This window comes from Andrena cerasifolii, chromosome 12 (genome assembly GCF_050908995.1).
Source record: "Andrena cerasifolii isolate SP2316 chromosome 12, iyAndCera1_principal, whole genome shotgun sequence".
Taxonomy (NCBI): Eukaryota; Metazoa; Arthropoda; class Insecta; order Hymenoptera; family Andrenidae; genus Andrena; species Andrena cerasifolii.
In genome coordinates, this window is record NC_135129.1 from 2,657,029 (window position 1) to 2,683,720 (window position 26,692).

The 26,692-nt window shown below is 40.7% G+C and overlaps 1 protein-coding gene across 2 annotated transcripts in view; it reads left to right on the top strand.

Moving 5' to 3' along the window:
- Nachra7 (nicotinic acetylcholine receptor alpha7 subunit) overlaps positions 1–26,692 on the top strand; it is a 228,521-nt gene that overhangs the window by 144,595 nt on the left and 57,234 nt on the right. For both annotated transcript variants that reach the window (XM_076824679.1, XM_076824680.1), the window contains exon 3: positions 16,722–16,766. In XM_076824679.1, coding sequence (XP_076680794.1) covers positions 16,722–16,766 — 45 coding nt within the window. The remainder of the gene's footprint in view (positions 1–16,721; positions 16,767–26,692) is intronic.

Here is a 26,692-nt window from a genome sequence, read left to right on the forward strand (position 1 = left end):
GGTATTCCGAAGTGTTTGTTTCAGTAACAAATTTCATGAGAAGTGTAACGGTGACGACAAAGGTAAACAGTCGGTAGGAAATTCACGAAGCTGAAGAAGGAAAATGAGAAGCACTGATATGTGACGATTTACTACTTTAATATTTACGCATACATGATTCTATTGTGAAGCTATTTGTATTGAAATCTTTTTCTTAGGAAGAGTTCATTTCACCGACACTTTCAAAGAAAATTATGCAATTAGTAGGATAAAAGGGGCATAACACGTAAATCCTCTACTTGCTTTTCCAAGAAGTCGAGGGAATGAAATCTGAACTTAATTTGAGAGCGACTTATTAAAATCTTAAGAGCTTAAAACGACCATAAAAAATGTACATTTATCAGAGAATAAAATCTTCTGTGCTCTGTGATGTTAATGTGAAATGTATTATGACGTTAATAGCCATGCAAAGAAATGCGGAGCTAATGCTCAAAACGGATTTTCCTTTTTATATTTGGTAGCATAATGTTTATGCTTTGCACAGTCACCGTGCCGCAGCTTTCTCTTTTGTGTATCGCGTCACATGTATCGATGCTCGAGCAATATTTCACAGCTGACTCCTGGAGAGTGGCTGTCTGACCAGTGACGGTGCATTTCACTTCATCCGTCAACTTACTCGAGGAAATATTCTGCAACTTGGCACAGTGTGTCTACAAGGTGAGACGGGAGAAAGATTACTTCCATATGGAACGATCCATCGAAACTGAACCATTTTTTCATATACAAGGCTTGGTTCTACGATTTTAAAAGTTCCTTCGGTACTTGTGAATTGTCTGACTACACCTTCGCGTTGGAAAATTTAAAAACTCCTTTCCACAGAGATTATTCGAGACACCAAATAGTGAAATATGGACGATAAGAGGGTATAAATCTATTTCAACGAGACAATCGAATTCTACGAGATCGGGAAAGCGATAGAAGAATGTAAGTACTAGTCCTGAATAAAATTGGAGCGTTCTCCTCGAGTCACGTTCCAGGTGGACACAGTGTCCGCGTTTCTGAATGCAGTTTCGCGAATTACGGCCGAATTTAACGACAGATCTGTCGATAGATTTTCTTCAATTAAAAGAACGCCAAGACGAAAAGAGGATTCCATGAAATACCAGCTCCCAGCTGAATACCTTTCACGCGTGTGCATTCCCGACTGAAGCGCACGGGGCCGAATATTTGGACCGCAATTCGAAGTATTGGCATGCAAACTTTCGAATAATTAATCGCCCCCCCGAAATTTCGTCTCCCCTTAGCCGGCCCCGTTTGCACGATTAATCTTAGCCCTCCACAGCCGATGAAACCGGCGAAGCCCTACTGTGTTCACTCGACCAACCTCTTTTTTCTAATCAATTCTCAGAAAACTTCGTGGTAAATCTGTAAGAGACCTATAGCATTCCCCGGAAATGATTGTTCCAACATAGATTCCTGAATCAAATGAAACTGTACCTAAGGTTCAAGGACAATTCAAATTCTTCTGTTGCTTTCCTTTGGGTGATTGAAACTTTCTTAATTACAGATCGTGTGATTTATATTTCCCAGCATTAAAAAGCAAATTCCCCATAAAGTACAGCGTTCTCCTGCAAACACGTACAGTATCGAAATTACTGATACAATCTTCTTAGTTTCAATAGACGCAGCAAGTACTTTCGCGTTTGTAACCCAGCTTGTGGAATTCATTCAATAAATATTAAGTCACCGTTAAGTCCCGTTGCGCCAACCACAGCTACAATTGCGACTGGATGTCCAGAGAGCACTTTCAATTTGAAAGCGATGTAGGGACGCGCGTAATCCGATAAATAATGTAATAACGACGTCAGCCCGTCAGGAATATGTCTGAAAACGGTTTACTGTTTCGCGTTATCCATCTCTCGTCATAAAGTAAAGGAAACAAAGCCGCGCGTGCACCGTCGGCGACGAGCTTTTCGTCGTTAGCCACGACTCGGGTAATCTGCGTGAGCAATTCCGGACCGTTGTTATTCACCGAGCATTCTCTCGCATTTTCTTTACCCGAGGCCTGGGAAAAACGGCGCGCTTTTCCAGCGCGATACACTGGCCGTGCTCATTCAGCACTTACATATGTTATTTATCGCGTCCAGGCCACCAGATTCCTGATAAAACCAGACATATTTCTGCCAACCCCTGCGAGAACTCGAAGGTTTTCATTGCTTAAGCACGCGACGCTGCAGCAAGCTGAGCTCCTGGCCCTTAAACCTTTCTCGTTTAACGCTTGGCCGCCTCGCTACGTCGAGATTACAATAAATTGAAGCACAAATAAATCTCGTCCCGTTCCACTTGCTTCGGAGTTAATCCTGGGAAACGGCGTTTCCTCGCGGCACTTCTGTTCGCTGCGAGCCTTGAACTTGTTCGAAACTTATATTTAGAGTTGAACGGGAACTTCGGAGGCTGCTAAAGACCCGTGACTTCTGCCTTGGACGTGCCCTTTACGCACTGTCTAAGGATGTCGAAACACCATCGACACCTTCATTTGCGAAAGTTTGAAGGCTTCGTTGAATTCCTTGCTTGTGGACCTATTTTTGGAGGATGATCCTTGTAACGTACAGAGGTTGGAATCGTGGTAGGGAAACGAGGGGCAAGACGGACTGGCGGGGTGAGATGGGAAAGCATTGTTTATAAAAAATGGAAGGCACTGCTGTATACACGTGAACATATCAGAGAGTTCGGTGCAAAAGAACATCGGTCTGAAGAAAGCAGTGTTAAAGATCACGTGTGTCACGAGTTATGACGAGAAGTTACATTGTTCCTATAACGATATAATTATCCAGGAAGTTTGTAATAGTGTCAGGTTATTTGTGTGTATATTCTTTAACTAAAGCCGCTAAGTTAATTTTTGTTATTAGTTACTTTTTCATAAATTTAGAGTTCTTACTAAGAAATTATTAAGGTTTTTTTTTACAAAAAGCATGTGAGGTATTAAATACGTTTTGGGGCAAGAAGGGATCTGGTAGGTGGGGCAAGATGGCACATCGAAAACTTATCATCGGAAAACCGAAACTCTTTTCCATAATGACTCGCAAACAGTAAATTTGTCTACTTCAGTAACAGCATGTCGCAATCTAATTTATTCTTCCTTCAATGTTTCACCAAGAGACATTATGCCCATCCTCAAGATACAGACAAAAAAAAACACATACAGAGAAAAAGATAAATTCTAAAATACGAAAAAGGACTCCAGGAAAATTAAGAATACCGCCAATTAAAAAAGGAAATATAATTTCTTCACTTTCAAATTTGTTTCTTTATGATGTTTCTTCATATTTCATCTTGTCCCCCTACAGCAGTCCCATCTGGCCCCGCATACGGGGTATGATCCGAAAATTGTGTTACTTACGAAAGAGATGTTTATTTAAGTTTTATGATTCCTGTGACCTCATTTTTGTTGCTTAAATTTGAAGATGAATTATATGTATTGTATGGAGATGTATTGTTTCTAAAAATTCTGTAATAAATGTTACATAAAGAATATACTTGATTTTCTTTACGTTTCTTATTAGCGCTACCATCTTGCTCGACATTCCCCTAGCTATGAATGAATTAAGTATGTAAGTACATGGAGAATAACTTGGAGAACAAGTTCTTTGTGTTTTTTTGTGTGTAGGTAGTCTACAGAATATTGGAATTCCTTTGAGAATTCTATCTTTCCCTTTGAGCACAGCAAATTCCAAATTCTATGCTATGTAACATTAGATAATTGTCCAAACAGTTTTATACTCACGATACAATCAACTTTGCGTGGACTTAATGAAATCTTTCAAGTCCACTTTAAACGTAAGCCTCTACGCCAGACTTTCACATTAACAGATTACTGCGAATAGATCCATGAGATAGCAGGTACTTGTCTGCAATATCTCTCTTTAAATCAGATTAAGGATCAAACTCATCGCAATACTTATGAGACGTGAAGGGAACTGAAATCATTTGATGGTTACGAGTTTGTCGCCCCGTTGGTAGTTAATTTCAGCGAGTGGGTTCTTAAAACAGATTACCCTGATATCCACGATGGTCGTTTAGTTGAAGCGTGACCACGATCCAAACTTGCAAGTTTAATCTTCCGAGATGCCCGACACCTTTGCGCCAGAGCGGAATGCCATCGACTCGAGGCGAAAGACGATTCGTTAAACGCGAATTTCGAACCTCCTCAAGGTTGCATCCCGGAAACGGGTCACTGGGATCCTCGGAAGGCGAAAATATGCGGGATCGCGCTTCCAATTTCTTTGTGCTGGCGCTCAGAAGCGGTTACAAAGGTTCCTCGAAATCGGGAGCTCAAATACGGGACTCTTTATCTCACCAGGTTGCTTCGAATTACTTAGCTCGGCGCGCGTCTTATAGCTCATCAAACTGCCAGCATCTGGCTTTGTACTGCGAATTTAAATAAGATCTGCGACGAAGTTTGCAGAAAGCGTCGTCAGGATAAAACGATACACAGAATATCTCTCTACTGCTGAGACTTGGTTTAAGATTGAATTCACTGTAAAAAGATACAGCAGAAATTCATATAAAAATACAGTTTGATTTTGTTTATCATTTTTATTCATATTTTTATTCAATCCACTCGTGTGCTCCGAAGAACCACCCTATTCTCAGTTGGAACATACTTCCATTAGCGGTTCCAAGGCAAGGAAGGGCCACGGAAGCTGGATAGCTTCTCAAACCAAGGAACTGATAAAACCGTGGATGTGATAAAATGGAGTTCAGATAATAATCACTAACTTCGATAACTTCTAACTGCAATAACTTCACGAATGAAATGTCAAGGAATCAGCTACTCTATCTCAATCTATCGAAACAGAGGAGTTCTTATGTGTAGGGGAAACTGGGGAGGATTGATGCATAGGGAGGCTTCATACATTCTTGTATTTTCCACGTAAAAAACAAAAGAAAAGCGTACACTTCAGCATAGAGGACGCTTTGTAGATCGCGTTAAGTTACGATTGTTTCAAGCGAATTTATTAAACAGAAATTATTTTATTAAAGGAAGTGCATTTTCGCGTTGAGAAATGTATGTTTGTACTTCATTTATATAAGGTTTTTGTCACTATGTATTGTTTTTTTTTATGATATATCATTACTTTTATGTGAAAATATATTCAATATTACACATATGTGCCAACTCTCGTTGCTTTCAGTTTAAGGTTCAGCGTTGTTAGAATTATCGTTTTAAAATTCTACATTTGGGGAGGGGTTTGATACGTGTATCATATCTCCCCAAAGTAATTTAACTTAGCGTAGTCTGTAATATACATTTTTCAGCAAACAAATTATGACGTATATTTTAATTGGTGCCGTTTAAATGAAAGTCTAAGGGTCGTCAAATGAAAATGCTGTACTTTAAGTTATTAATGAAAATAAACCAATAAGGACAGCAGGTAAAAAGTACAAAACGGATAAAATCACAGTATTTTTTAATACATATTTAAATATAAAAATAACGAAAATACAGTTTTTTATCCAATTTTCATAACATCACATGCATTTACAAACGAAGAAGAAAAATGCCTTGCAGAATATTTATTAACTTCGGTAAACGTTAATTATAATCTTTCTAAAAGACTAACGCAAGAAAGGAAGGTGTATGTTGATGTTATAGATTTTGAGAACGATACAGATATTCAGAGCGTAGACGAAAATGAAGGTGCGGCTTGCATTTATTGCAACTCAATATATTCACGTTCGAAACCAAATGAACATTATTTATAATTATACCACAGCTGGGAGGCTTGAGACATTTTACATCATTTATGAAATAATATTTTTTGAATACATTCTTTGTTTCAACTTAAAAAAATTATATTCGTTTTTGTTAAGGAATAGAATTGTTGAATGTACATATGCAAAAAGATCATTAAAATATTATTTAGTTGCGATTACATTTTTCTGAAAAAGGTATCAACCCACCCCAGTCTCCCCTACATGAACTTTTCCCTACCGGTGTTCAGTGTTGAATCCTATCCTCAGACAAGTCTCAGCATTAAAGGAACACCCGCACACAAAGGACCAAGAATACTGTAATTAGACTCGTGATCTCATTCCTGCATCATGAAACGTTCATTTGGAGAAGGCGCGAACGGGACAAGGCTTTCCCAGCGAAAGTCACTCGCGCACGGTACACGCCTGTTTCGTCGTTATTTACTTCGCGAGCATTAATTGTTCAACTTGTTGCTCGCTTATATACGACGCTTCAGCCTTTTTCCAAGTGGCGGGCCGAAAAAAAAAGTGAGGCGAGGACCCGGAAGGGAAAGCACACGACGGAGTAGTTACAAGACTTTTACGCTGCCCCGGGGAAATTGCCATGGTAATTCCATCTTCCCCTTGCCCGTGAGTTCTCTCAAACAAAAATTAACATTCGACCCGTGCGACGGCAACACGGCACCAAGGACCCTTTCGTGCCTGTATTAAACCTTCGACGGGAACCCTCGTCTTTTTTTAAATATGCATTGCAATAAGCGAGGGCCAAACACTTAAGGGTAATAATTGAGGGCGTGGTTGAGCAGTAAACAAGAAGTGACAACTGTGTCTCTAGAAGAGTATAGTGTTGAATTTGATACTGCGTATGAACACCCACGCAAAGAAATCTCTTCGCGGGGGAGGAATGGTTTTCGCGAGGGAGTGAAAGTCGCAATTAGTGTGACACACGAAGAAAATCTACAGGTGTCAACCAAAACCACAAGTGACAACGCGGCGGTCACGAGAAAAAGGAGAACGGAGGCCGGGGGTTGGGAATACACGAACACATCCTCGGAGAAGCAAGTATAACTTGCAGTTAGACACAAGAGACCACCCGGTGGTTTCGCCACTCAAGTTTGGGGTCGGCGACGGAGTAAATTCTGCTTACCTCTTAACCATCGCGATACTGTCTCAAAAAGGTTAAACGTTCCCCCAACAAGGCTCCGTAGGATACGTTTCACCTGCAGGCTCCGTTAATAAGTATAAATCACGGGGCGAGAATTCGCGACGCTCCATTACAGACCCCCCCGGCGGATAAATCACCGCGGACCTTAGCATGATTTTTCCACCTGAGCGTTAATGGAACAATTAGTTCCAGCCATCCTCGCGGATTTATCTTGCTCGTTCAGCACGAAGTATCTTAGAACTTGGACATTATCCGGCGGGCTTTCGTAGAATAATCGAGCGCGCAGATTATGAGATTCTTGGGGAGCTTTTGTAGGTCGAATTCATTCGTGTGTTTTTAAACGACGTCGCGAGTTAATGCGGGCTATTAAATTGATTAATGTACGCGCTTTAGGTGGATCCTGGTGTAAGAGAAAAGAGAAGATTTTTAATTCATGTGTTGGGGAATTTAAATGAGGAATAAGGTACACGTTAAGTGCAGAGAGAATATATTATTATTCACCGTGCAACGAGATTTTGCAGTAGAAGGCAATGGGCGTCGAATTTAACGATGCAGCACGGCTTACCCATAGATTGTGCTTGAGGGCGTATTTCGAGGTGCTCAGGAGCCGCTGTGACGGAACCGATTTCCCTAAATGTAATTCGTAACAGTCTCCGACGTTAGTAGCAAACGCAACTTGCATTTCCTAACTTCCAGAACCCATTAAAACTGTAAATCAATCGGCATTCCTGTCTATCCTGCGACCAGAGCCTGAGATATGTAAGGCAGAAGGTCCCCGGGAGCCAACTTCCTATGCTTGTACAATAAATTGGAAATTCCGATCTGCGTGACTACGTACGTGTATCATTACGCATGTATGGCTGCGCGTGTCACTGCACTTTGTAAACTTCAAGGCTTTAAATAAACCTAATATAATCTGGACGTAACAAAGTTTAAAAGTATTTAATTAAAGAGTTTGTTAATTCCATTTGCCAGCCTTTGTCTTTACATTGAAATAAATTTTGCATTCTTCTTCTCTCATTTCAAGAATCAAATTGCATTTCAGAAAATTTCAGAATATTCCATATTTGCTATACTTCATTGCGCTTAAACGAAATAAAATCACATGCACCGTTCTTGATGTACGTTCATTGAGTCTGTGACCAAAGTTCGCTCGATCTGATCAAAAATAACATAACCGAATGATTAATTTAATCGATCGAGACAATTCCAATCGCGTTATCAACGTTTATCATGAAAGGTTAAATTCCCATTGTCAGATGAGTAACACGCGTTAATCGTAATTACTATCGTCATCTGCTCCCCTGCGTGCACGCGATTTATAAAGCAATTCCACCAATGGCGTTGCTAAAGCAACGTACGAATTTCGAATAATTATTCCCACGGAACGATGAAACGATTCGTTACTCGTACGACGACTTTTAAGCAATTTTTTACCAGCATGGATTTACGCTTATGCATATCAGGTAGTTCTTTCCTACGATAATTAGTTTCCTCCGTGAAATGTTGGAAATTAACGCGGTGCCATCGCGTCCAACGAATTAAACTGAAGTTTGCTGTTTCCACTTTTGTATCGCGCCAACTTTTAACATTACATTCTTTGGGAAACTACAATCTGAGGAGGGAGACGGAGGATTTAGCGATTTGAAGTTTAAACTGGCGATTTAGATACCCAAGAGTTATCTTATTAGTGACCGAGGTATTCCAGTAATAAATTGTCTCCTAAAGACGGATTTGGGTATTCAAGTACTAAATTATCTTCTAAGGGGCGTAGGCCCTCCTGAGTTATTCTCCAAGAAAATCCTCCGATTTCTACAAATGATACGCGACTGCCAATTCCAGCTACATTCTGCATAGTTATCCGATTAACTCTTCGTCATAATCAATTATCGGAAAGACGTATAACGTCCAAGGTGACAGACTCTGAAATGCAGTTCACCGACTCTCGGGAATAATTTGATATCGACATCGACTATTGACAGGACATCCTCGCCAGGGCTCCAGTCGAAATTGTCACAGTGACAGTCCCACCAAAAATTTAGATCATCACTCTATACACGTATGAGCAGTATTCTTCAATTTATGTATTTCCAATTCATTATTCTACTTTCTTCGTTGCACAACTGTGCGAGCCTGAAGGGAGCAGAATCTTACATTCCCAGAAAAATTATCAAATTATGTAGAAAGATTTGAAATTGATGGAAATTTTTGAAAGACGACAACGACAATTCTGCGTCACGTTAAAAATTTAAAGAACTGTACTTGACTATGTATGCCCCGCGGCTACCAGTATTTAGCTCCTTAAACTAAAACTTCCTTAAAAGTTCCTCTTCTCCCTGCTACGTTGAAATCTCTGTTTACGGTGCTTCTGACTTCACTAGCACCTCGGGGAATGCTATAGCTCGGCACGAAGCGATCGAGAAATTTTTTTGACAGCGAAACCCTGGCCTCGGGTACTTTGCAGCTTAATTGGAAAAGTAGAAGCTTTCTGAAACTATTTTAACGACGTGGTGCGGCTTTCGATTGAATTCGAATAGTGAACATCCCGATGGAAACCGATGGTTATTACAGATTTTTATTCGAGGAAGCAGCGTGGCTCGTGTTTTATTCGAAAGTAAGAATCATACGCCTCGACGTAATAGGAGAAAATGTCGGAGTACCGATCGAAATTATTTGCACAATAATCGAAGACAGATCGCCGTCCACAGAATGGAGGTCACTCGATCCTTTGATCGTCCTGCCATCACAGCCGAGCACGCAAATTGACCACGCGACGTTATGGCATTCCCCAAATGACTACTACAACACGTTATGCTATTGCTTGCCTGTTACACGAATATACATACCACTGGAACTCCACACCCTCGTCAATCCGACAAACACTGCATTCTGACCTACAAACCTTTAAGAGGCATCTACATATGCATAAAGAAGACAACCATCACAGGCCTCAGAGATCAGTGGTTACTCGCCGCGCTATATCCATCGAGAAATCCACGCTGCCCTTCGAATTGAAACTTAAATTCTTTTATTGTTCCTCGAGCGTCCCACTCGACGAGAGGATAAAACGTTTAAGGGGGACTCCATTGAAGAGAGTAAGAACAAACCATTCGTTAGCATGACAATGGGAATAATTCGCGGGGAGTGTGAACTGTTTGAAGGTGTTCTGCGAAAGTAGAGAATAACGTGAAGCATCTGAATTTGTTCCTCCATTTTTCATGCACCGTCTGCTTCGTACGTGCGAGGGAGAAACAGTATAAATTGATGGAAATAGGGGGTGGCCGAGGAGTTACACCGTTGTAACTGTTTCCTCCTCCATTTGCTCATGTGTGCATAAATAAATTATTGCTAGAAAAAATTCCTAAAGTTCTTACCTTGAGCTATGATGTTTCTTCGAGCTGCGCCAACATCTTTAAAATACAGTGCATTCAGCGCTAACATCTTCGCGATATACGCTCCCATATTTCCTTAGCCTTGGTGCACCTTTTCGTACGAGTGAAAACACTTTGAAATTTTCACGAAGACATTTTGGCGCGGTAACATTATCGGCCCCGGGACCGAAATATCATATACCTTGCATGTGGGCCACACACCTTTCTCGAAAGAGCTCTTGTACCTTTGAAATTTTTAGAAAGCATTTTCGCGGCAGAATTTTCGGTTTCAAGGGGTGTGCGGCAGCCCTGGCGGAGCGCACAGTGAAAAGATATCCTTAGAGACGATTTCGTTACGCTATATATGTACGCGGGTGCACTATAAGTTGGAGATGCGGCGCAGTAAAGACGAATTTGCGATTCATGCTCCCGCAGGAGTTTCTGGGGGATTCGAGTCGCAAATTCCTTGCAGAGCCGTCTTTGCGGCTTTGTCAAGGAACGACCATTGATTTGGAAATTACACGGGATCCCGGATTCCGGCTTCATTTCCCGAGTTTAAAATTCCAAGCGAATACATCATCCGCGAGCGATTCCATTTGTTTCCCTTTGAATCCCTACCTTCGGATCGGTCACAAACTCTTCGTCTTCTGGATATCGTTATACGATAGTTCTCACGAGGTGAAAATCCCACTTCTCTAGGTTACTCTCAACGACGACTCGGCGGAGAACTATTCTTCAACTCTCCTTAACGTCGGATGCCATTTCTGAATTGCAAATTTATAGAGACTCCCTTGCTAGTAGCGACATATATTCGAAGACGAATGAATTAGTTAGGGAATGTAAGGGGAATGGAATGAGATTTTAACTTCTTCGTTTGAATCTCTGTTTAAATAGAACGTTCCTCGTTCTCAGTGTATATATTTTTTATGAGTCACCGAAGATTACGAAGCTAATTAGCGAAAATTGTTACTGTACGTTCCTGAGAGAAAATGTGAAAGGTTTAATGGCTGAGTGGTGGTTGGTGGGTTAAGAAAGGAAGCACTTGAGGTCGCTTAACGTGGGAATCGCTGGATGCCAGTAAATGTTTCCGAGATCGATACCTTTCCGATAAAGAATGAATTCCTCTTAGGGAGAAGGATAATAATTTAGGTCATGGAGAATCGTGCAAGGAGTACACGTGTCAAGTGGCGATAGCAAGCTTCTCTGGTACATGTTACAGAGCTTGTGGGCGGTGATTGAAATGACCGCAATGCTCTGCGGCGGTGTTCAGCCCGCCAGAACAGATTCTGAACGTTCTCCTTGGTCCCATAAAATCAGAATAATCTGAATAAGTTGTAATGCAACCGAGACATAAATCAAACCCTGCTGAATTTGTCTGAAATACCTCTCGTAACGATTACAAATCACCACTGGCGAAATCAGAAGACTTCTAACTCCCAACACCATGTTTTTAAAAACCAGTACGCTATCAGCTATTTTCATGGAAACAAGTAGATGACACGTGCTTGAAATTTTAATAAAAATCTGTCTTCAAACAGAAAAGAAACTGTCCTTGCAAACGCACTAGATATTATAGCAGCTAATAGTTCTTAAAAATATGGAAAACCTAGACCTTGGAGGGCATACTATTCAGATCGAACGCTATTAAATTTATTTGCCTCGGGTTTCGTTAAATCAGAGGTGCACCAGAGAAGATTACAATTCGAGGTTTGCGAAGGAACTAATGGAGTACGAGTGGAACTAAATGCTTGGTACATTGCTTAAAAGTACACTCACAACCCTATCTCCACCACATTCGACAAGAATTTATCCCATCTAACTTCGCACTTCATTGAACGTTGGATACATCTTCCTACGATAAAGCTGCAACGTTCTCCCGAAAGGTCTGCGAATAAATTCTGCAGCATTGCCTCCGCATAAGTAACGTATGTTTCACGGATTTCCTCGAATAAAAGGGCCCCGTTCATTTACATCCTCGGCCAGAACGGTATCCCGGGCTCGTTTCCCGACGCTGCCAAGAACACAGAAGAAGTGCGCGAAGCCCGGTGGAAGATAAACGAGTTTTTGGTCCGTCAGTTCTTCCTGGCAGGCCAGGCAATCCCGAGCCACCCCCGTACGTCCTGGTCGAACCATTTTTTCCTCATTACTCGAAGATGAACAGTGCGGTGACGCCGAAGTCACCATCTCGTTAAACTTCCGAGTCTTTGCCTTGGAGCGCTCGAAAATTCCGAAAGACTCGGGAAGCGAAGGGGAAACGGGAACACTTTGGACCCTTTCCAGAGAGCAAGAGATAGAACGAGGGCAAGATCGGGTGGGTGGCGGGAGACATCAAAGAATTTTAGTAAAGCGACAGAAATTTCATTTATCCCCCGCCTGCTCGTTCACTTCATCTTCCATCGGATATTGATTTAACGTCGAAATCGCGACGTCGAGAATAACACGCCTGGAACGTTGAAAGACAATCCACTCTTGGCCCCGTACACTTTGGAGTTCGCGCGAAGAGGTATTGAAGCACTAGACCTCCTTGGAAATTTGCAATGCAAACTCACAATGAAGTATTAAATAATCTAGAACTCCGCCGAGTTGTCTTTCAGCCGCGAATGGCGACGGTTAGGATCCGCTCGAACGCTTCTGAACTAACGTTATCCACATTCAAGGATCCCATTGTCAGATCGAAGGGCAGGAACACCCGTTCCAATGACCTTTTGAAAATGTAATGATTCCTCGTGGCAAGTGTATCGAAAGTTTCTTTCCGCCGCCCTTTCAGCCACCTTTTGATCCAGGTCAGAGGCTCGATCTTTAGCGTCTTTCAGACAGACACCAGCGCCGCTGTTTCACTCGGAAAGTACCCCTTTGTTGAGGATAACTCCCGGCGGAACGTCGCGACGCGTCATCGGAGTGGCATTAATTCGGCGTAAATACCGTTCCGCGCATAATTACGATTAATCGAGGGCGGCGCGCAAGGCCGGGAGCCTTGCGGTGGCAATGAAAAGTTGTAACAAGATGGTAAATTATGCAGCGGACCCGGGCCACAGTCGCACGGATTTAGGGCCGGGCTTTGGAACGGTTTCCGCGGGCTCTTTGAAAAGGGGGCGAAAGCAAACGATAAGATCCAATTATCGAAAAACAGTTTATCTCGTGGCCGAGCGAAAGGATAAGCCGGGAACTAACCCTCCGCACTTTTCTTGGGAATGGAGCAGGACTCGTGGAACGTCCGAGTCTCGCCGTGTGGGACGTTGAGAAGCAAGACGAAGCACCGATTGTTAACTTCGTGATATATGGCGAGAGGACAGGGAGGAAGATCACCGTAAAGTGGGTGTAATGAAAGGATAAAAAGGGGGAAAGACTGTGAAAGTTTCACGACGGGAAAGGAGCATTTAAATCGGCCGTGGCCTCCGTGGTACCTAAACGATTAGTCAACTCTGAGCTCGCTAACCTGATCTCATTAAGAGTGGTTTTAGAAAAATCTTTGCCAGGTATCCAATTTTAGTTTGGGAAGCTTGCACTGTGGAAATTGCTTCGACTTCGTGTAGCAATGGAATGTATTCTTTAAAATGGAATGAGAGTTGATAGAAAAATAAAACTATCGAATTTATATCGAATATTTAAGAGTCAAAGAGATTGGAGTTCTATAAACGATTTTGGATTTTGTTTCTCGCGGTTTAGAAGCGTGTTATATTTGATTACTTTTGTGGTTATTACCGAAAGCCTGGAAACCTGGAAAGCTATTTTTGCTTCGTAGCAGCGGTGCTTTTAGCACGCTCGATTAAATTCTACGTTGGGATTGCGATTGTTGTATTATACAAGAGAGCTTAAGGTCAATTGAAATCTTACACTATCGGGGATGCCGAACCAGCGGTAAACCAAGCGCTAAGCCGAGCTTAAGTTTTGTTCAACCACTCTATAATCTGCTTTAACAGGCAATGTTTGTTCCTATCCAATCGTTCGTGCGATAACGTTTTAGAGCGAAGGCATCGTCCAGTCATTCGTTGCATCCCTTGGTGATGAAATAAAACTGCTCGATTGCACGGAACTCGATTACAACTATTACTTTAATATTTATATCGCATTTGCTTTCATCAATCTTCAATAGAGGAACACTTTGAAATGGAACAAAATGAGCTTCGCTTCCACCCTTGAAGGATGTAAAAAAGATTTTTATTCATTGAAAAGCGAAAGTAAAACGTGCGCGATATGAAACTTCCCCCCTCGATTCACGAGCTTCCCGTCCGTGATTTATAAAAAGCGGACACCGAGAGGCGCGTTTTAAAGAGTGAAACACGTCCCCTGTTTCCTCCTTGGAGACAGTACCGTGTAATTGCTTCCCGTGATTGATGGGCTGTCCAGAATCCGGCGGGATCCGAATCATAAATCGTTAAGGGAATTCGATAAATGATTACTAGGTAATTGTCGAAGCCGTGGCCGCCCCGAGCGAGGCTATTTTTCGTCGTTATTAATGACCGTCCGAGATCTCCTTTGGTGCCCGTCGCTGGCCGTAGCAAAGACAGAGTTAGCGAGCTTATTGCGTTTTATTAATTGCCTCGACCTAGTTAGTAATCCCGAGCAGGCTCGATAAATAAGGTAACGAGCTAGGGAAGACAATCTACATCCGTTGTCGCAGCGGACCTGCCCGTCGAGGAATACGTGTACGTATTCTTCACTTTGTCTCCGGCAATTCTTTTCTTCCTTCCCTCTGCCGAGTCAATGCCAAGGATAGGGCAGTGAAAAAAGTACGGTTATTACAAAACTTCGCGGTACATTGTGTTAGCTAAGGTTAATAGTTAACCAGCTTCACGAAGACGTTCCCTTTCGCCCCTTCTAAATGAAAGATTAAACGGAATTTATGCGGAAATATAAGGGACGACCGTTTAAAAAGTTTCCACGTTATCCACGGTGCTTTGAGATTTTTATAGAATATATCTGGCGTAGTGCACTTTGCGCATTATGAAGCTGGTTCGTGTATTCGGGATTAATTAAACGGAGACGAAAAGCAGCTGAAATTCTGGAAGGTATGTGCTTCCGGAGTTATGTGACACACAGGCAATAAGAGAAATGGGCGTAGGGTCGTCTGACTTATTAGATTTTTTTTTAAGGTATTTGCAATATTGGCTCGGCTCCTTCCAAATCGAATTTCACACGTGAAAGGCTCCCTTTTCATTCGCATTCTCTATTGCACCTTTAGCTCTTCGAGAGTCCGCGCTCTTGATGTCAAATCTATAGCCAGAAAGCGGCGACGCCACTTGGGTAATCGGTCCGTGTGAAAGACACGATTGTAATCGGAGGAAGAATGCGATTGAATACGACACCGGGAACCTATTGCTTTACGTGATGCGTTTAGCAATTCTGGACGGAGACGAAACGAAATCGAGACACTCGAGTGCTGCGATAGGGGAGACAGTATGAATACGGAATTGTAAATTGTTCAAGGGATATTGCCGGCTGGACGTGTTACAGAAGTGCGAGCTACTTTTAGCGAGCAACTGAAAGATTCCTCCGGAGAATCTCAGAAACATCCCTATTCCTTCAATTTACGCAACTGTCTCCTTATGCAATGTCCTTGCGTATAATAGTTTCTTTACGTCAAGAGACGTAGTTGTTTATATTTTGGAATGAAAATAACATTGCAATTTCGTTTGCATACTATCAAAAACTGGAATGTTTTGACTCGTCAGCTACGTGCACGTCGGATGCGTTTTCATTTCAAATTTAAAATCCCACTGATCAGATTTAAAGATAAGCTCTGTGCCCGGACGGATCCCTTTCAAGAAATTTTACGAATATTAAATTTCATGCACGTGTTATGTAGGTATCTCTGCCATGTGACGTAGGTACGAGAGTTGATTTGAGAATGCAAATTTGTTGGAACTATATATGGTCTTAAAATTATTCTCAGACATGGAGATGACTACTAGGCTGATGAAAACATGAATTTAGAGGACTATTTTATTTTTACAGAAAGTTACTTCGCCGTGATTTAATTTCGAGCCTGCAATTAAATCTGCTCGGGTTTATCGCTACTCAAAGAACGCGAGCAACAATATTTGTTTCCAACTGTGCAGAATATAAATGAGATAATAAGGGCTTGGCCTTTAGATTGTTTATTATGAAAATAAAATATTCTAGCTCGCACTTTTCTTTTGTGAAAATTACCTTGACTTGCCGCGTTACCAACGTCTATGTTAATTAAGAAACAGTTAGTGCCTTTGAAAAAGGAACTACGTACTATAATTCCATATTACTAAAATTTGTATATTTAATTTCGTGCTATCTTCCAGTGTGCTTATCTTAAAGCACGTGAGACTGTTCAGGAACATTTAAGATTAAATAGTATAATTATTTATTAAATCTATTTGCTTCGTAGATTAGAAAACAGTGGTTCGTGGAATATTCAGAACTCTAAATAGATAGCTTTAATGAGTAGCTATTACAATCAATGTTTTCTTATGTTTCAGGACGAAAAGAATCAACTGCTCATCACGAATCTTTGGCTGAAATTGGTGAGTTTAAATATTTGCTAGCGTAAGAGACATCTTATCGAAGGCTCGTTCAAATTCTGCGAACGATTACTTTGAAGCCTAACGACGAGGATTCGTTTAATATTTTCGAGCACCCTTCTGCCGGATTTACACGGCCACTGGCTGAAAAATGAGCGAAATTAATGGAAAAATTGTATCAAGAACCTCGGAATGATTCGATCATCCTCTTGTTCCGCATTTAAACTCTCGCACGGCTCTCCAGAATTTTTTTCCGCTGCCCCTGCTCGGAAACAATGCCACTCCAGAGCAATTATAAATGAAATTGAAACGTTCAGATCCGTTGCAAACAAATTTACGAACTTTTTAATTATGCATGCGAAATGCTCCATACTAACAATATCTATATACATGTATAAATAAACAAAAGAGTGGCGAGTTTAATGCGATAACCAGAGAGGGTTATTAATTTCAGAGTTACATACAACTCGTAGTAAAAAACGACTATTCACACTATAATATTTACGTGATATGGAACTATTCTGCATATCGAAAGTTTTCATTAAACCCAAAATAATTAAACTACACGATTTTAAAACATTCAGAAATCTCTAGCCGTAAAAATAAATTTAATCAACAAAAATTAGAGGAATTAAAATCAAGTCAAATGTTACGACTTCCTTAAAAATGAATATTGAAATAAAGGGAATCGTCTTTCGCCCAACACGAATTATATAAAAATAAAAATCACCTAAAGTATCAAAGCATCCGCTGTGTGGAAACAAATTTTTCAGATATGCCTTAGAAATTGATATTTCGAGTTGTGTAACCAATTAATTTTCCACCCACGCTTCTAGAACGCCCACTACGATAAATAATCATTCTTCGTGTCAAACACCGTCGTTGGATCATCCGATACAATCGTTTATCTTAACCCCCTGCCCCCCATCCTCTCCGCAGTCAGTTCGGGACGGGGGAGGGTCTGCCCGTATCACTCGACCCCAAGTATTTTCAACTTCGAATCGTGGTCATAACAGATTCTTATCAACTGGAACTATTAATAGAGTCACGGCAACAGGTACTACCAGCAGAGTGGCTGAAGTGGCGTACCCTTATTAGGGTAGACTGCCGTAATATTTCCTTTCAGGAGGTTCCGAACCGCGCTTTAAAACGCTTGTCGTTGCTCATTTCCAACGGCTTATGCCTCGTCAATCCTCGCCCTCATTCACAACCCCTGCTGAGCCCGTGGCAAGAACGGCTTTGCGATGACCCAAATTCGCAGCTAACGATTCGCCCCAGCGATGTTTTGCCCGATTGACAAATCGACCGACCACCCTCGACCCCCTGTTAACAATTACAACGGAACAGGAAGCACCATCGCGTGCTTCGCCCGATCGCGTGCCCACGACTGCCTCAGCGACCATCCAGAAACTCATATTTCGGACCATCGGGAACGTCAACATTTCCGCTGACTAGCTGCTGTACCGTAAGCAGCTTGGTCAAGGATCAGGGAAACGGAAAAGACTGATTGGTCAAGATCCGGGATCTTGGTCTGTCGAGGTTGGATCGAATGGTCGATTAGAGCGAATGGTATTGGAATAATTTTTATGTGGCGAGTGAGAGTGATTCAATTCTGTAATCACTTTGCTTTAGATGGATATTGAAGTGAATGGAAAGTTAGGGGTGTGAAGAACGGGATACAATAGCAGATATTTATGAATTTTTTACTAGAAGAGTTTATAACGTATCACAAAAAATATTTTTGGCATTTATTCATACACTCGTTAGGGTGCAAAAAACATTTTTTGTTTCATAGTTTCGGTCTTGAAGCATTTTCTAGGTGGCGCTTAGCGCAGGCGCCGCCAAAAAGAGATGCCGAAAACGGTAGCCACGAAATTTACTCACAGGATCCTCCAAAATCAACAATTCAAACAATTTTTTAAAATTTATTTCAATGGCTATCGAAACACCCCATGTTGGGGCAAAAAGGACCAAAACTACGATGTTGGTGCACACTTGAACGAAGTAGTGCAAGAAAGCGGGTAATTTTCCGCACAAATATGCAAATAAAAAAAAACCCTTGTTTCAAAAAAGTATGGTATACGGTGCTGGGATAGCGAGTCCAATTACGAATCGAATGCCTCAAGGTTTTTTTGAATCGGTTCATTAGTTCTTCTGAAATTGTGGTTACCATTTCGAAATATCGTGTTTCGAGAAAAACAAGTTCAAAATGTTCTCGGCTCATACCTGCGTTCGGAGTTTGAATTAGTTATGTGACTGTAGAATCTATACCGTTACGAATTTGTTTGTGAAACTTTCACAGGGTATTCTCGGGATGTTATACTACAAAAATATATATATATAAAAAGTCGATATTCTGAAAAATTTTAACCGGAGGGTCCCCTCAATTAAGTCTTCGATTTTAATGTCTTGATTAGTTTCAGTGATGAAAAAGGATGTTTGTTACCAGAGAAGTGTTAGAATTACTTTTTCCTCTGGATAGTAACAACTGTTCGTGGAATAGTCTTCATGGCAATTCATTTCATTCGCAATTAGCGAGAAATAATTACAACTGACATTGACTGTAATTGAAATCGAGCCACTTCCATATGATACACTGTTTCCCTGAGATAACTCCCTATAAGTATAATGCCAATAATTACGCATTAAATTCATGGAATAATATTAATTTGAAAATAATGTGAATATCAGTACATCGATTTACCAAAAAAAAAATATATAAAAGTTCAGTCGATTGAATCATCGACTTTCCTAATTCATTGATACTCCTCCGATTTATCCTTATCATTTGAAAAGTAAATTCCACGTTGCTCCAATTTCAACCCCTATAACGTCGCGCAGTGTTACTTTCCCCGTCGCGAGGGTTGCTGGCAGGTGAATCTTCCGTACGCCACTCAAATGTTTTTGTCCCCCGCCCTTTAAACTTCTTCGCGTACACCCAAACGTCAAGTCCACCTACTAAGGGAGCATAACGCACAGCTGCGCCCGACTTGCACCGCTGATATCTTTTTGAATATAAGTCCCGGCGATATTCAACGGCGCCGAAATAAGAGTCGGAGATATTCAAGATACGGTTGACGTTTGCCACGTATCGAAACCGCGTCCTACATTCTCTGATAACATTTCTATCAAGTACACTGGCCTCGACGAAGAAGAACGGGACGATCGAGGCGAAATATTTTTTGTCCACAGATTCAGCGCGTATCCGACGATGATAGATCAATTGAAAGCTTCCTGCAGCTTTCTGCCAATGCATCAGAAATGGAACGTTAATTTCTTTTACAGCAGGGAGACTGTAATTTATTTAAAACCTCGCGTCGTATTCAGCCGGAGTTAAATAAGCTTCTTGATAAAAAGAGGAAGCATAGAATATGTTCGCTGGGAATAACTTTGGCTTCAAATGGGTTAAATAGATACGTTTTATCGCCATTATAATTGGTAATACGAAAAGTTCAAGACCCTAATGCATACAGTGGCGAAATATAATACGACAGAAAGCGTAGCATATGATGTGCGAGCGTTAAGTATAATATTATACTTCTCGCCGTAAAGTTTCCCTAATTCGCCCTGAATCTATATGAGCCACTGTTGCCACGTATTTCGGGAATGCAAGGGCACACTTTGTATCCCCGGATCTCGAGGCGGCAATGTGTGGGAAATATGTGTTACTTGCATATGTACCAAGTGTCCCCTAATTTGCATAGGTTCCATGGTGTGTCACGTCAGCAGGTTGCTTGTTGATTAGTTATTAAATACTCGTTAGCACTAGAACGTACTGCAGGCAGTCGCCAAGTGAGGAGACTGGACACTAGTATGACCCCTGTAAACTTAATTTCTATCGTTCTTAAAAACTGACCTCAAAATTACACAAATAATGAAACTCTGCTTCTTATCTGTAGTCTAAATAATGGAGTGAATAAAGAGTGAAACTGTAATTCAGGGTAGAACAGAAAAGGGGGCGATTCTTCCTGTAATAACAAATCGAAAGTGAATAATAAATTTTTTATCGTGGAGCGTCGTTTTTGAAAATATCGACTTTGAGAATTCCGCTATATACGTAAGTTTTAGTGAATGTTAACTATTAACGGTGCTATGGCTCGATTAATTACAGTAGTGCTGGAAATATTTGAAATAATTTGTTCATTTAATTTGGATACAAATATTAAACTTTACGTTATTGTAGACTTTTGCCTTAATATTTGTATAATATAGTATTTAATATCGTTTATTCTTTAATACTTTCAATCTAACAAAAAGCAATATATGGAAGTGTATTATATTATTTAAGCCTACTCCTTTTCAAATGTTCAAAATGGATTTTCTTCAACAAAGCCTCGAACCTAAAGCTCCATTCTAAGATTCTCGTTTATTTCAACACAAAAAATGACCCTTTCTGGTTACACTATCAATTACAGCTGAATCTGTATTAATAATAATTGGTACTGTATTTTCGACTTGAATGAATTTTCACATGTAACTGACAATAATAGCCTCGAAACCGCAGTCACTGAATCAGCAACAACGATTTTACGATTCGCCATATTGAAACAAGTACATCAGATTTCACGTACTCGCACTAGGAGCCGAGGTCGTAAAGCAATTTGAATTTCCCGCGACTCGTTATTACGTGCAGAACACTGATTGTTATGTCTCGCGAATACGCAAGTTTTTGTCACGATGATATATTAAATGGCAAGCTGGTCATTTATATGCTTCTATATCGCGAATCGCAGCATAATTTATAACACAATACAACAATTGAAGGGAATTAGTCAACTAACCTCGTTAGTCAACTAGCCCTGGTCTCCCCTAATGACTGTACTGTAAAATGTAAAACTAGAGTAATATGTAACTATTTACCATTGATGTCTGACGATCGACAGATTTCCATGCATCGTTGAATTCGGTGTTCCATGCATACGTGTTCCATTCCTGTGTCCTCCGTTCCATCTTTCAGTCACTTTGCAAGAAATATATTTGGAAACATTTGTCATCCAGTCAAATTAGAAATACTTGTTCCCCAAAGTCAATTTGCTTCCTGACAACCAAGCTACCGCTCACGACGTATCGATCCCTCAAACTACACTGTCTTGGCACACAAATGTTTATTTGCGCGACAACTATAAACGAAGGTAATAGAGCCTGCACTCACGCACGCGAAATTATTTACTGTCGGTCGTCCGCTCGTCGTTTCTCGTCGTATTTTTACCTAACTGCCACAGCACACGCGAGCAACGTCCGCGAGAAAAAACGCGGGAATTCGCACTGCGTTGCAGCGTGCGCAGTGCCACCTACACTGCACAAAATGAATTATTATGCTTTCCGTCAGATAGAAGTTATATTATACTAATATTTTCCACCGCGATGTGTATTCAAAGCACTTTCCATTTTAAATCTTACATTAATAACGCAACGATATTTTCTGCGATTTGTATTTTAATCATTCTTTAAAAGTATGTGCAATCTTTAAGTAAACTGAATGTGAGACAGACCATGCAGGTTAGTTGATGAACTACTTAATTCCTAATAATGACAGGTTAGTGATTTGATTTCTGTAGTGGCAGTGCAGTCTGCCAGTGCTCGTCTCACCATAAACCACGTTAAAAGTACTCAGTTAGTTTAAACAGTTAAAAGAAGTTCTCATTCGTAAGTTTCATTCGTGTAATTAAAAGACAAAGGTTAATGTCGAATGTCTCGAGTAAACAAACACTGATTTTACATGGAACAATAATTGTCAGCTCCTGACAAGCGTTTCGTTGTTTTCGACAGTGGCGCCCACTGCTTTTTTAATATGAATCTGCTTACGCGCGAAGCACAATTACTTTTATGAAATTCAGTCCATCCTTCAATAACCTCATCGAATATTTGTTACACCTTGGTGTGTTCGTTGAGAATTTAGTTTGTTGTTTTATTACAAACAGATTCGAAGCTCTATTAATAAATGAATTATTATTCAGAATTTCATACGTTTAATTACTGGAATACTATTAGCATGGTAATATGGAAACAATTTTGATGAAATGAATGGTTCATTATCGTGGAATCAATGTTATTATGGCCCCCTCTGAAGTTCTTGGTCTCTCCGGGCTGAAAAAAAGATCTATTAATCGAGATCTATTGTAAACAACGTTCCACCGCAATTACAGAGGCACAGAATTCTCACTTGGTAGATATTCAACTGAAATATCATTCTTAATCCAAAAGTTGATACCTGCCCAAGTACAATATTAATTTATAAACGCTAGAAAGTATATTTCGTATCACACAAATGAATAATTTAAAGCACATTATTTAAATATAGATTTAAGCTCCTGGAATATTAAATTTTATGTAACAGCATGATAAATTATTTAAACGCAGTCAGAAATTACACGGCGCAACTGGAATATAAATAAAAATAGTGTTTAAATGAAGTATCGCGCTGCTGCGGGAATTTTAAATGAATTTCCACTTTTGCACAATATTTCGAGTAATTATTTCAAGAATCAGGTTGCAGCGTTCTCGGTTAAATATCGTCAGACCGTCGTGCAATTGTGTGCAATTAAAAAAAAATGAATTTCCTCGGGCACTTTCTTTAGCAATTATTTCTGTACAATTCTACGCACACTCAAGCCAGGCAACGTATTTTTTTTTTTACATTTTAAAAAGCTTCGCACTGTTCCACTCTTGTCGTCATGATTGTAAATTCCGCGAAGCCAAAGCAAATATACTTCCCTCCCGTGAAACACAGTATGTGCGTGCTAAAGATAGAAATCATGGTGAATTTTATAGGAAAAGCTCTTAATGTGCTCTAGTTTCAAACATAAGTATAACACGCAATGAAAACATTTAGAATATGCGCCATAAACGTTATGGTTTCCACGTCGTCGAAATATAATCATCCATCGAATCTTGTTTCATGTTTCATAGCTGCTTTCATAATCAGCCATTTAGGTGAAAATGGAACAGACTTTCCACAGAAAGATTTCAATTTTTCTAATAGCCCAGCCGCTATCAAACACGCGATAATTTAATAGTGAAGCGTTCAAACATTGGAAGGCAATTTTTCGGCGAAATAGGAGCACTCTCAAACAATACACTGGCACGCAATTCAATTAATGTACGAGGCAGTCCTATAATCGAATTTATCGGCTATTGACGTAGAGAGGCTCGTCTTGTAATTCCCATTGTAATTGAAACTTTAATGCTGGAACGGATTCTTCAGTTTCAATTCGGAGGATTCATTATCGGATTTGGTAGGTTCGTTCCATTACTCCCGGAATACTTTGCTCGCCTCTCGATTGTCAGGCGACTCAGAGCGATTCACGATGTCGCAATATATTCCTATTAAACGCGTGTAAACGCTTCCCATTAATTCAAATCCTTGACAATCTCGTGACGGGACAGAACTCCGATCGAAACGTTTGCTTTGTATCGTATCATTTCTCAATCAAGAAACAAAACCGAGCAGTTTTCTCGTCACCATTTGCTTCCTCCGGGATTAAAATTTCGTGACAAGACAATCCAAGGGAAACAATATTTCACTGTCAATTCCCTTCGATACTTAAACCTCCATCGTCCTTCCTTCTCGGATCCAAATTAACCGCTAACTCCGCCGTTTCCAACATTCCCCGTAACTCTAAGGGAAAGAGCATTTCGCTGATATCTCTCGAAGTAGCATCCCAATTGGCGTTTTAACCGAAAGTGCCCCGCCTCTTTCGCAACCCGAAACGCTGGAATGCTTGGTTGTTACCCCCGGCTGCCGTGGAACGAAAAATGTTTCCCAGGTGAATTAGTCCAGGGGGAGCCGGAGCCTACTCGGTTGAATTCGAAATTCAGGACCGTTTCGATCGGGGATATCAACGAAGTAGTTCCGAGGCGGGCTGAAGTGCAGTCGCTTAACACAGTCGTACCGGGACGTAGTTACGTGAAAGTCCATGATTGCAGGAACGAACTTCTCTCGGCCGGGTGTAACTTCTTGGCCTCCACTAGAAAAGAGTGGAGCACGGGCTCGAGTAGGCGGAGTACTCGCGTGTCTGTGAGCTTTAACGGTTCTATGGTATTATGAGCGAAGTCAGCGCCAGGGCGCACTCTCTTTTCCTCTTTACCATCTCGCTATGCCTCCCCGGCTTCGTTTCGCCCTTCTGTTGGCTCCCATCGCGTCCCTAGTTCCGTTTCTCACCCCAGTTTTGTGCGTTCACCTAAGTGAGATGAGCGGAGAAGAGGAGCAGAGGGAGCGGGGCTGGGAAGAAGGAATTCAACCACTCCGGCCTGTCCCATCAATTGCCTCCCGCAAACGATGAAGAGTTTCTCTCAAACGTATACCCTTCCATGTACCTATCGAGTTACTCCCATGTGCCGCGTGTACCTATGTTTTAAGAGACTTTCTCGTCGAACGTTGCAGGCCAGCCTGTGCTTAACATTATTAGCTCACCTTGGATATGCCTCGGTCCGGTCTTCATTCGACTCCACGCATTGTGCTCAACTGGAACGAGCTCGGCATAAGCTAGCACGAATGCTCGTCCGTAAATTGGGTCAAGCTTTATCTCGTAGAGATCGTAATTACTATATAATTATGGAAAAGTTTAATATCAGACCTTGAAAAACCAGAAGAATAAGCGCCGAGTTAATGTTCCCGGTTGAAATTCTTAATGGGGTTAGTGGGTGTAATTTCACGAATTCGTAATTTTCTGAACGATTCTTCTAACTGCTTTATGTATGTTAGGAATGATTGCTCGATAAGGTCTAAATTCATCGTGCACTGAAAAGTTCATCTTCTCGGAATTAGGAGATTATTTTATAATAACAGTATAAATAATAGAATTTACACTTTCGACGGGTTTGAATTCCTCTTGTGTGCAAATTTTGAAGTTTCGATTGGATTAAAATGCTCTTTCGCGTTTGTTAAGGGGAAAAGCATTAAAGGTTTACAGAGTTGTATGAAACTAGCTTGGTTCTGTTGTTGATGCTTTGCGCGGGATAAATGAAGTCTCGTTTTGTCGTAGAACAGAAGCTCCTCAGTGTCACCATAGCGATCCAAGTGGTTATCGATCATCCGTCTTGCCCGAAGTAGGTGATCCTTTATTTTCAGGCTTCATGATTTATTGTTCCTCTTGGCTATTGAAAAAGCCTGGCAGGGTGGCTGGAAATAAAACGAAACAAGATAGGCTGTAATAAAAAGTAACAAGTGTCTCGCACGTTTCAAGTGCCATATATCAAATATACGATAAACTCGTATCAAATATGAACAGTTAAACAAATATTTAGCCTAACTAAATTCAGCATCGCGGCAAAACTGGACGTTTAAAAGTACAAAATCAATCGTAGCTTACAGCTGCAACAATTATCTACTTTGTAGATAAATAATGCGTAGAAAATATATTGCTCTGTCTTCAAAAAGTTAGTACAAATTAATTTGCATTGTGCGCGTGGTTTCTAATAGAATTTAAAAAATGTCAATTGAAAATAGAAACGGTATTCAAAAATCGAAATCAGAGAAAATAACATCAGAGATTATTTCGTTCGAGGAAATAATTAATCCTCCTGATTACAATGAAATTTTTGTTTGCTGCCCAAATTCGCTCTAAGGGGGTGTAATTGACCCCTGAAAATCCGGTTATGTTCCGATTTTGTGTTATAACTCGAGAACTGTACAATAATTATTTCACCAAATGGTAGATCTAATTAAAAGAAGTAACTTTTGTCTTGAAACTTTTTTCTATTTCTTACAGTGATAAGTAATAAAGACGAATAATAATAATAATAATAATAATAATAATAATAATAATAATAATATCGTTTCCATAAATTGTCAATTAATTCCTTTCCATTTAATTGTCGCATTTGCACGGGCTGGGCAACTGTCTAATTGTAAGCCGACTAGCGGCCATCAGTAACAGGACAAGTGAAGTCAGGAGCACCGCAGTGGCGAGAATCCTCGTTTGATTAGG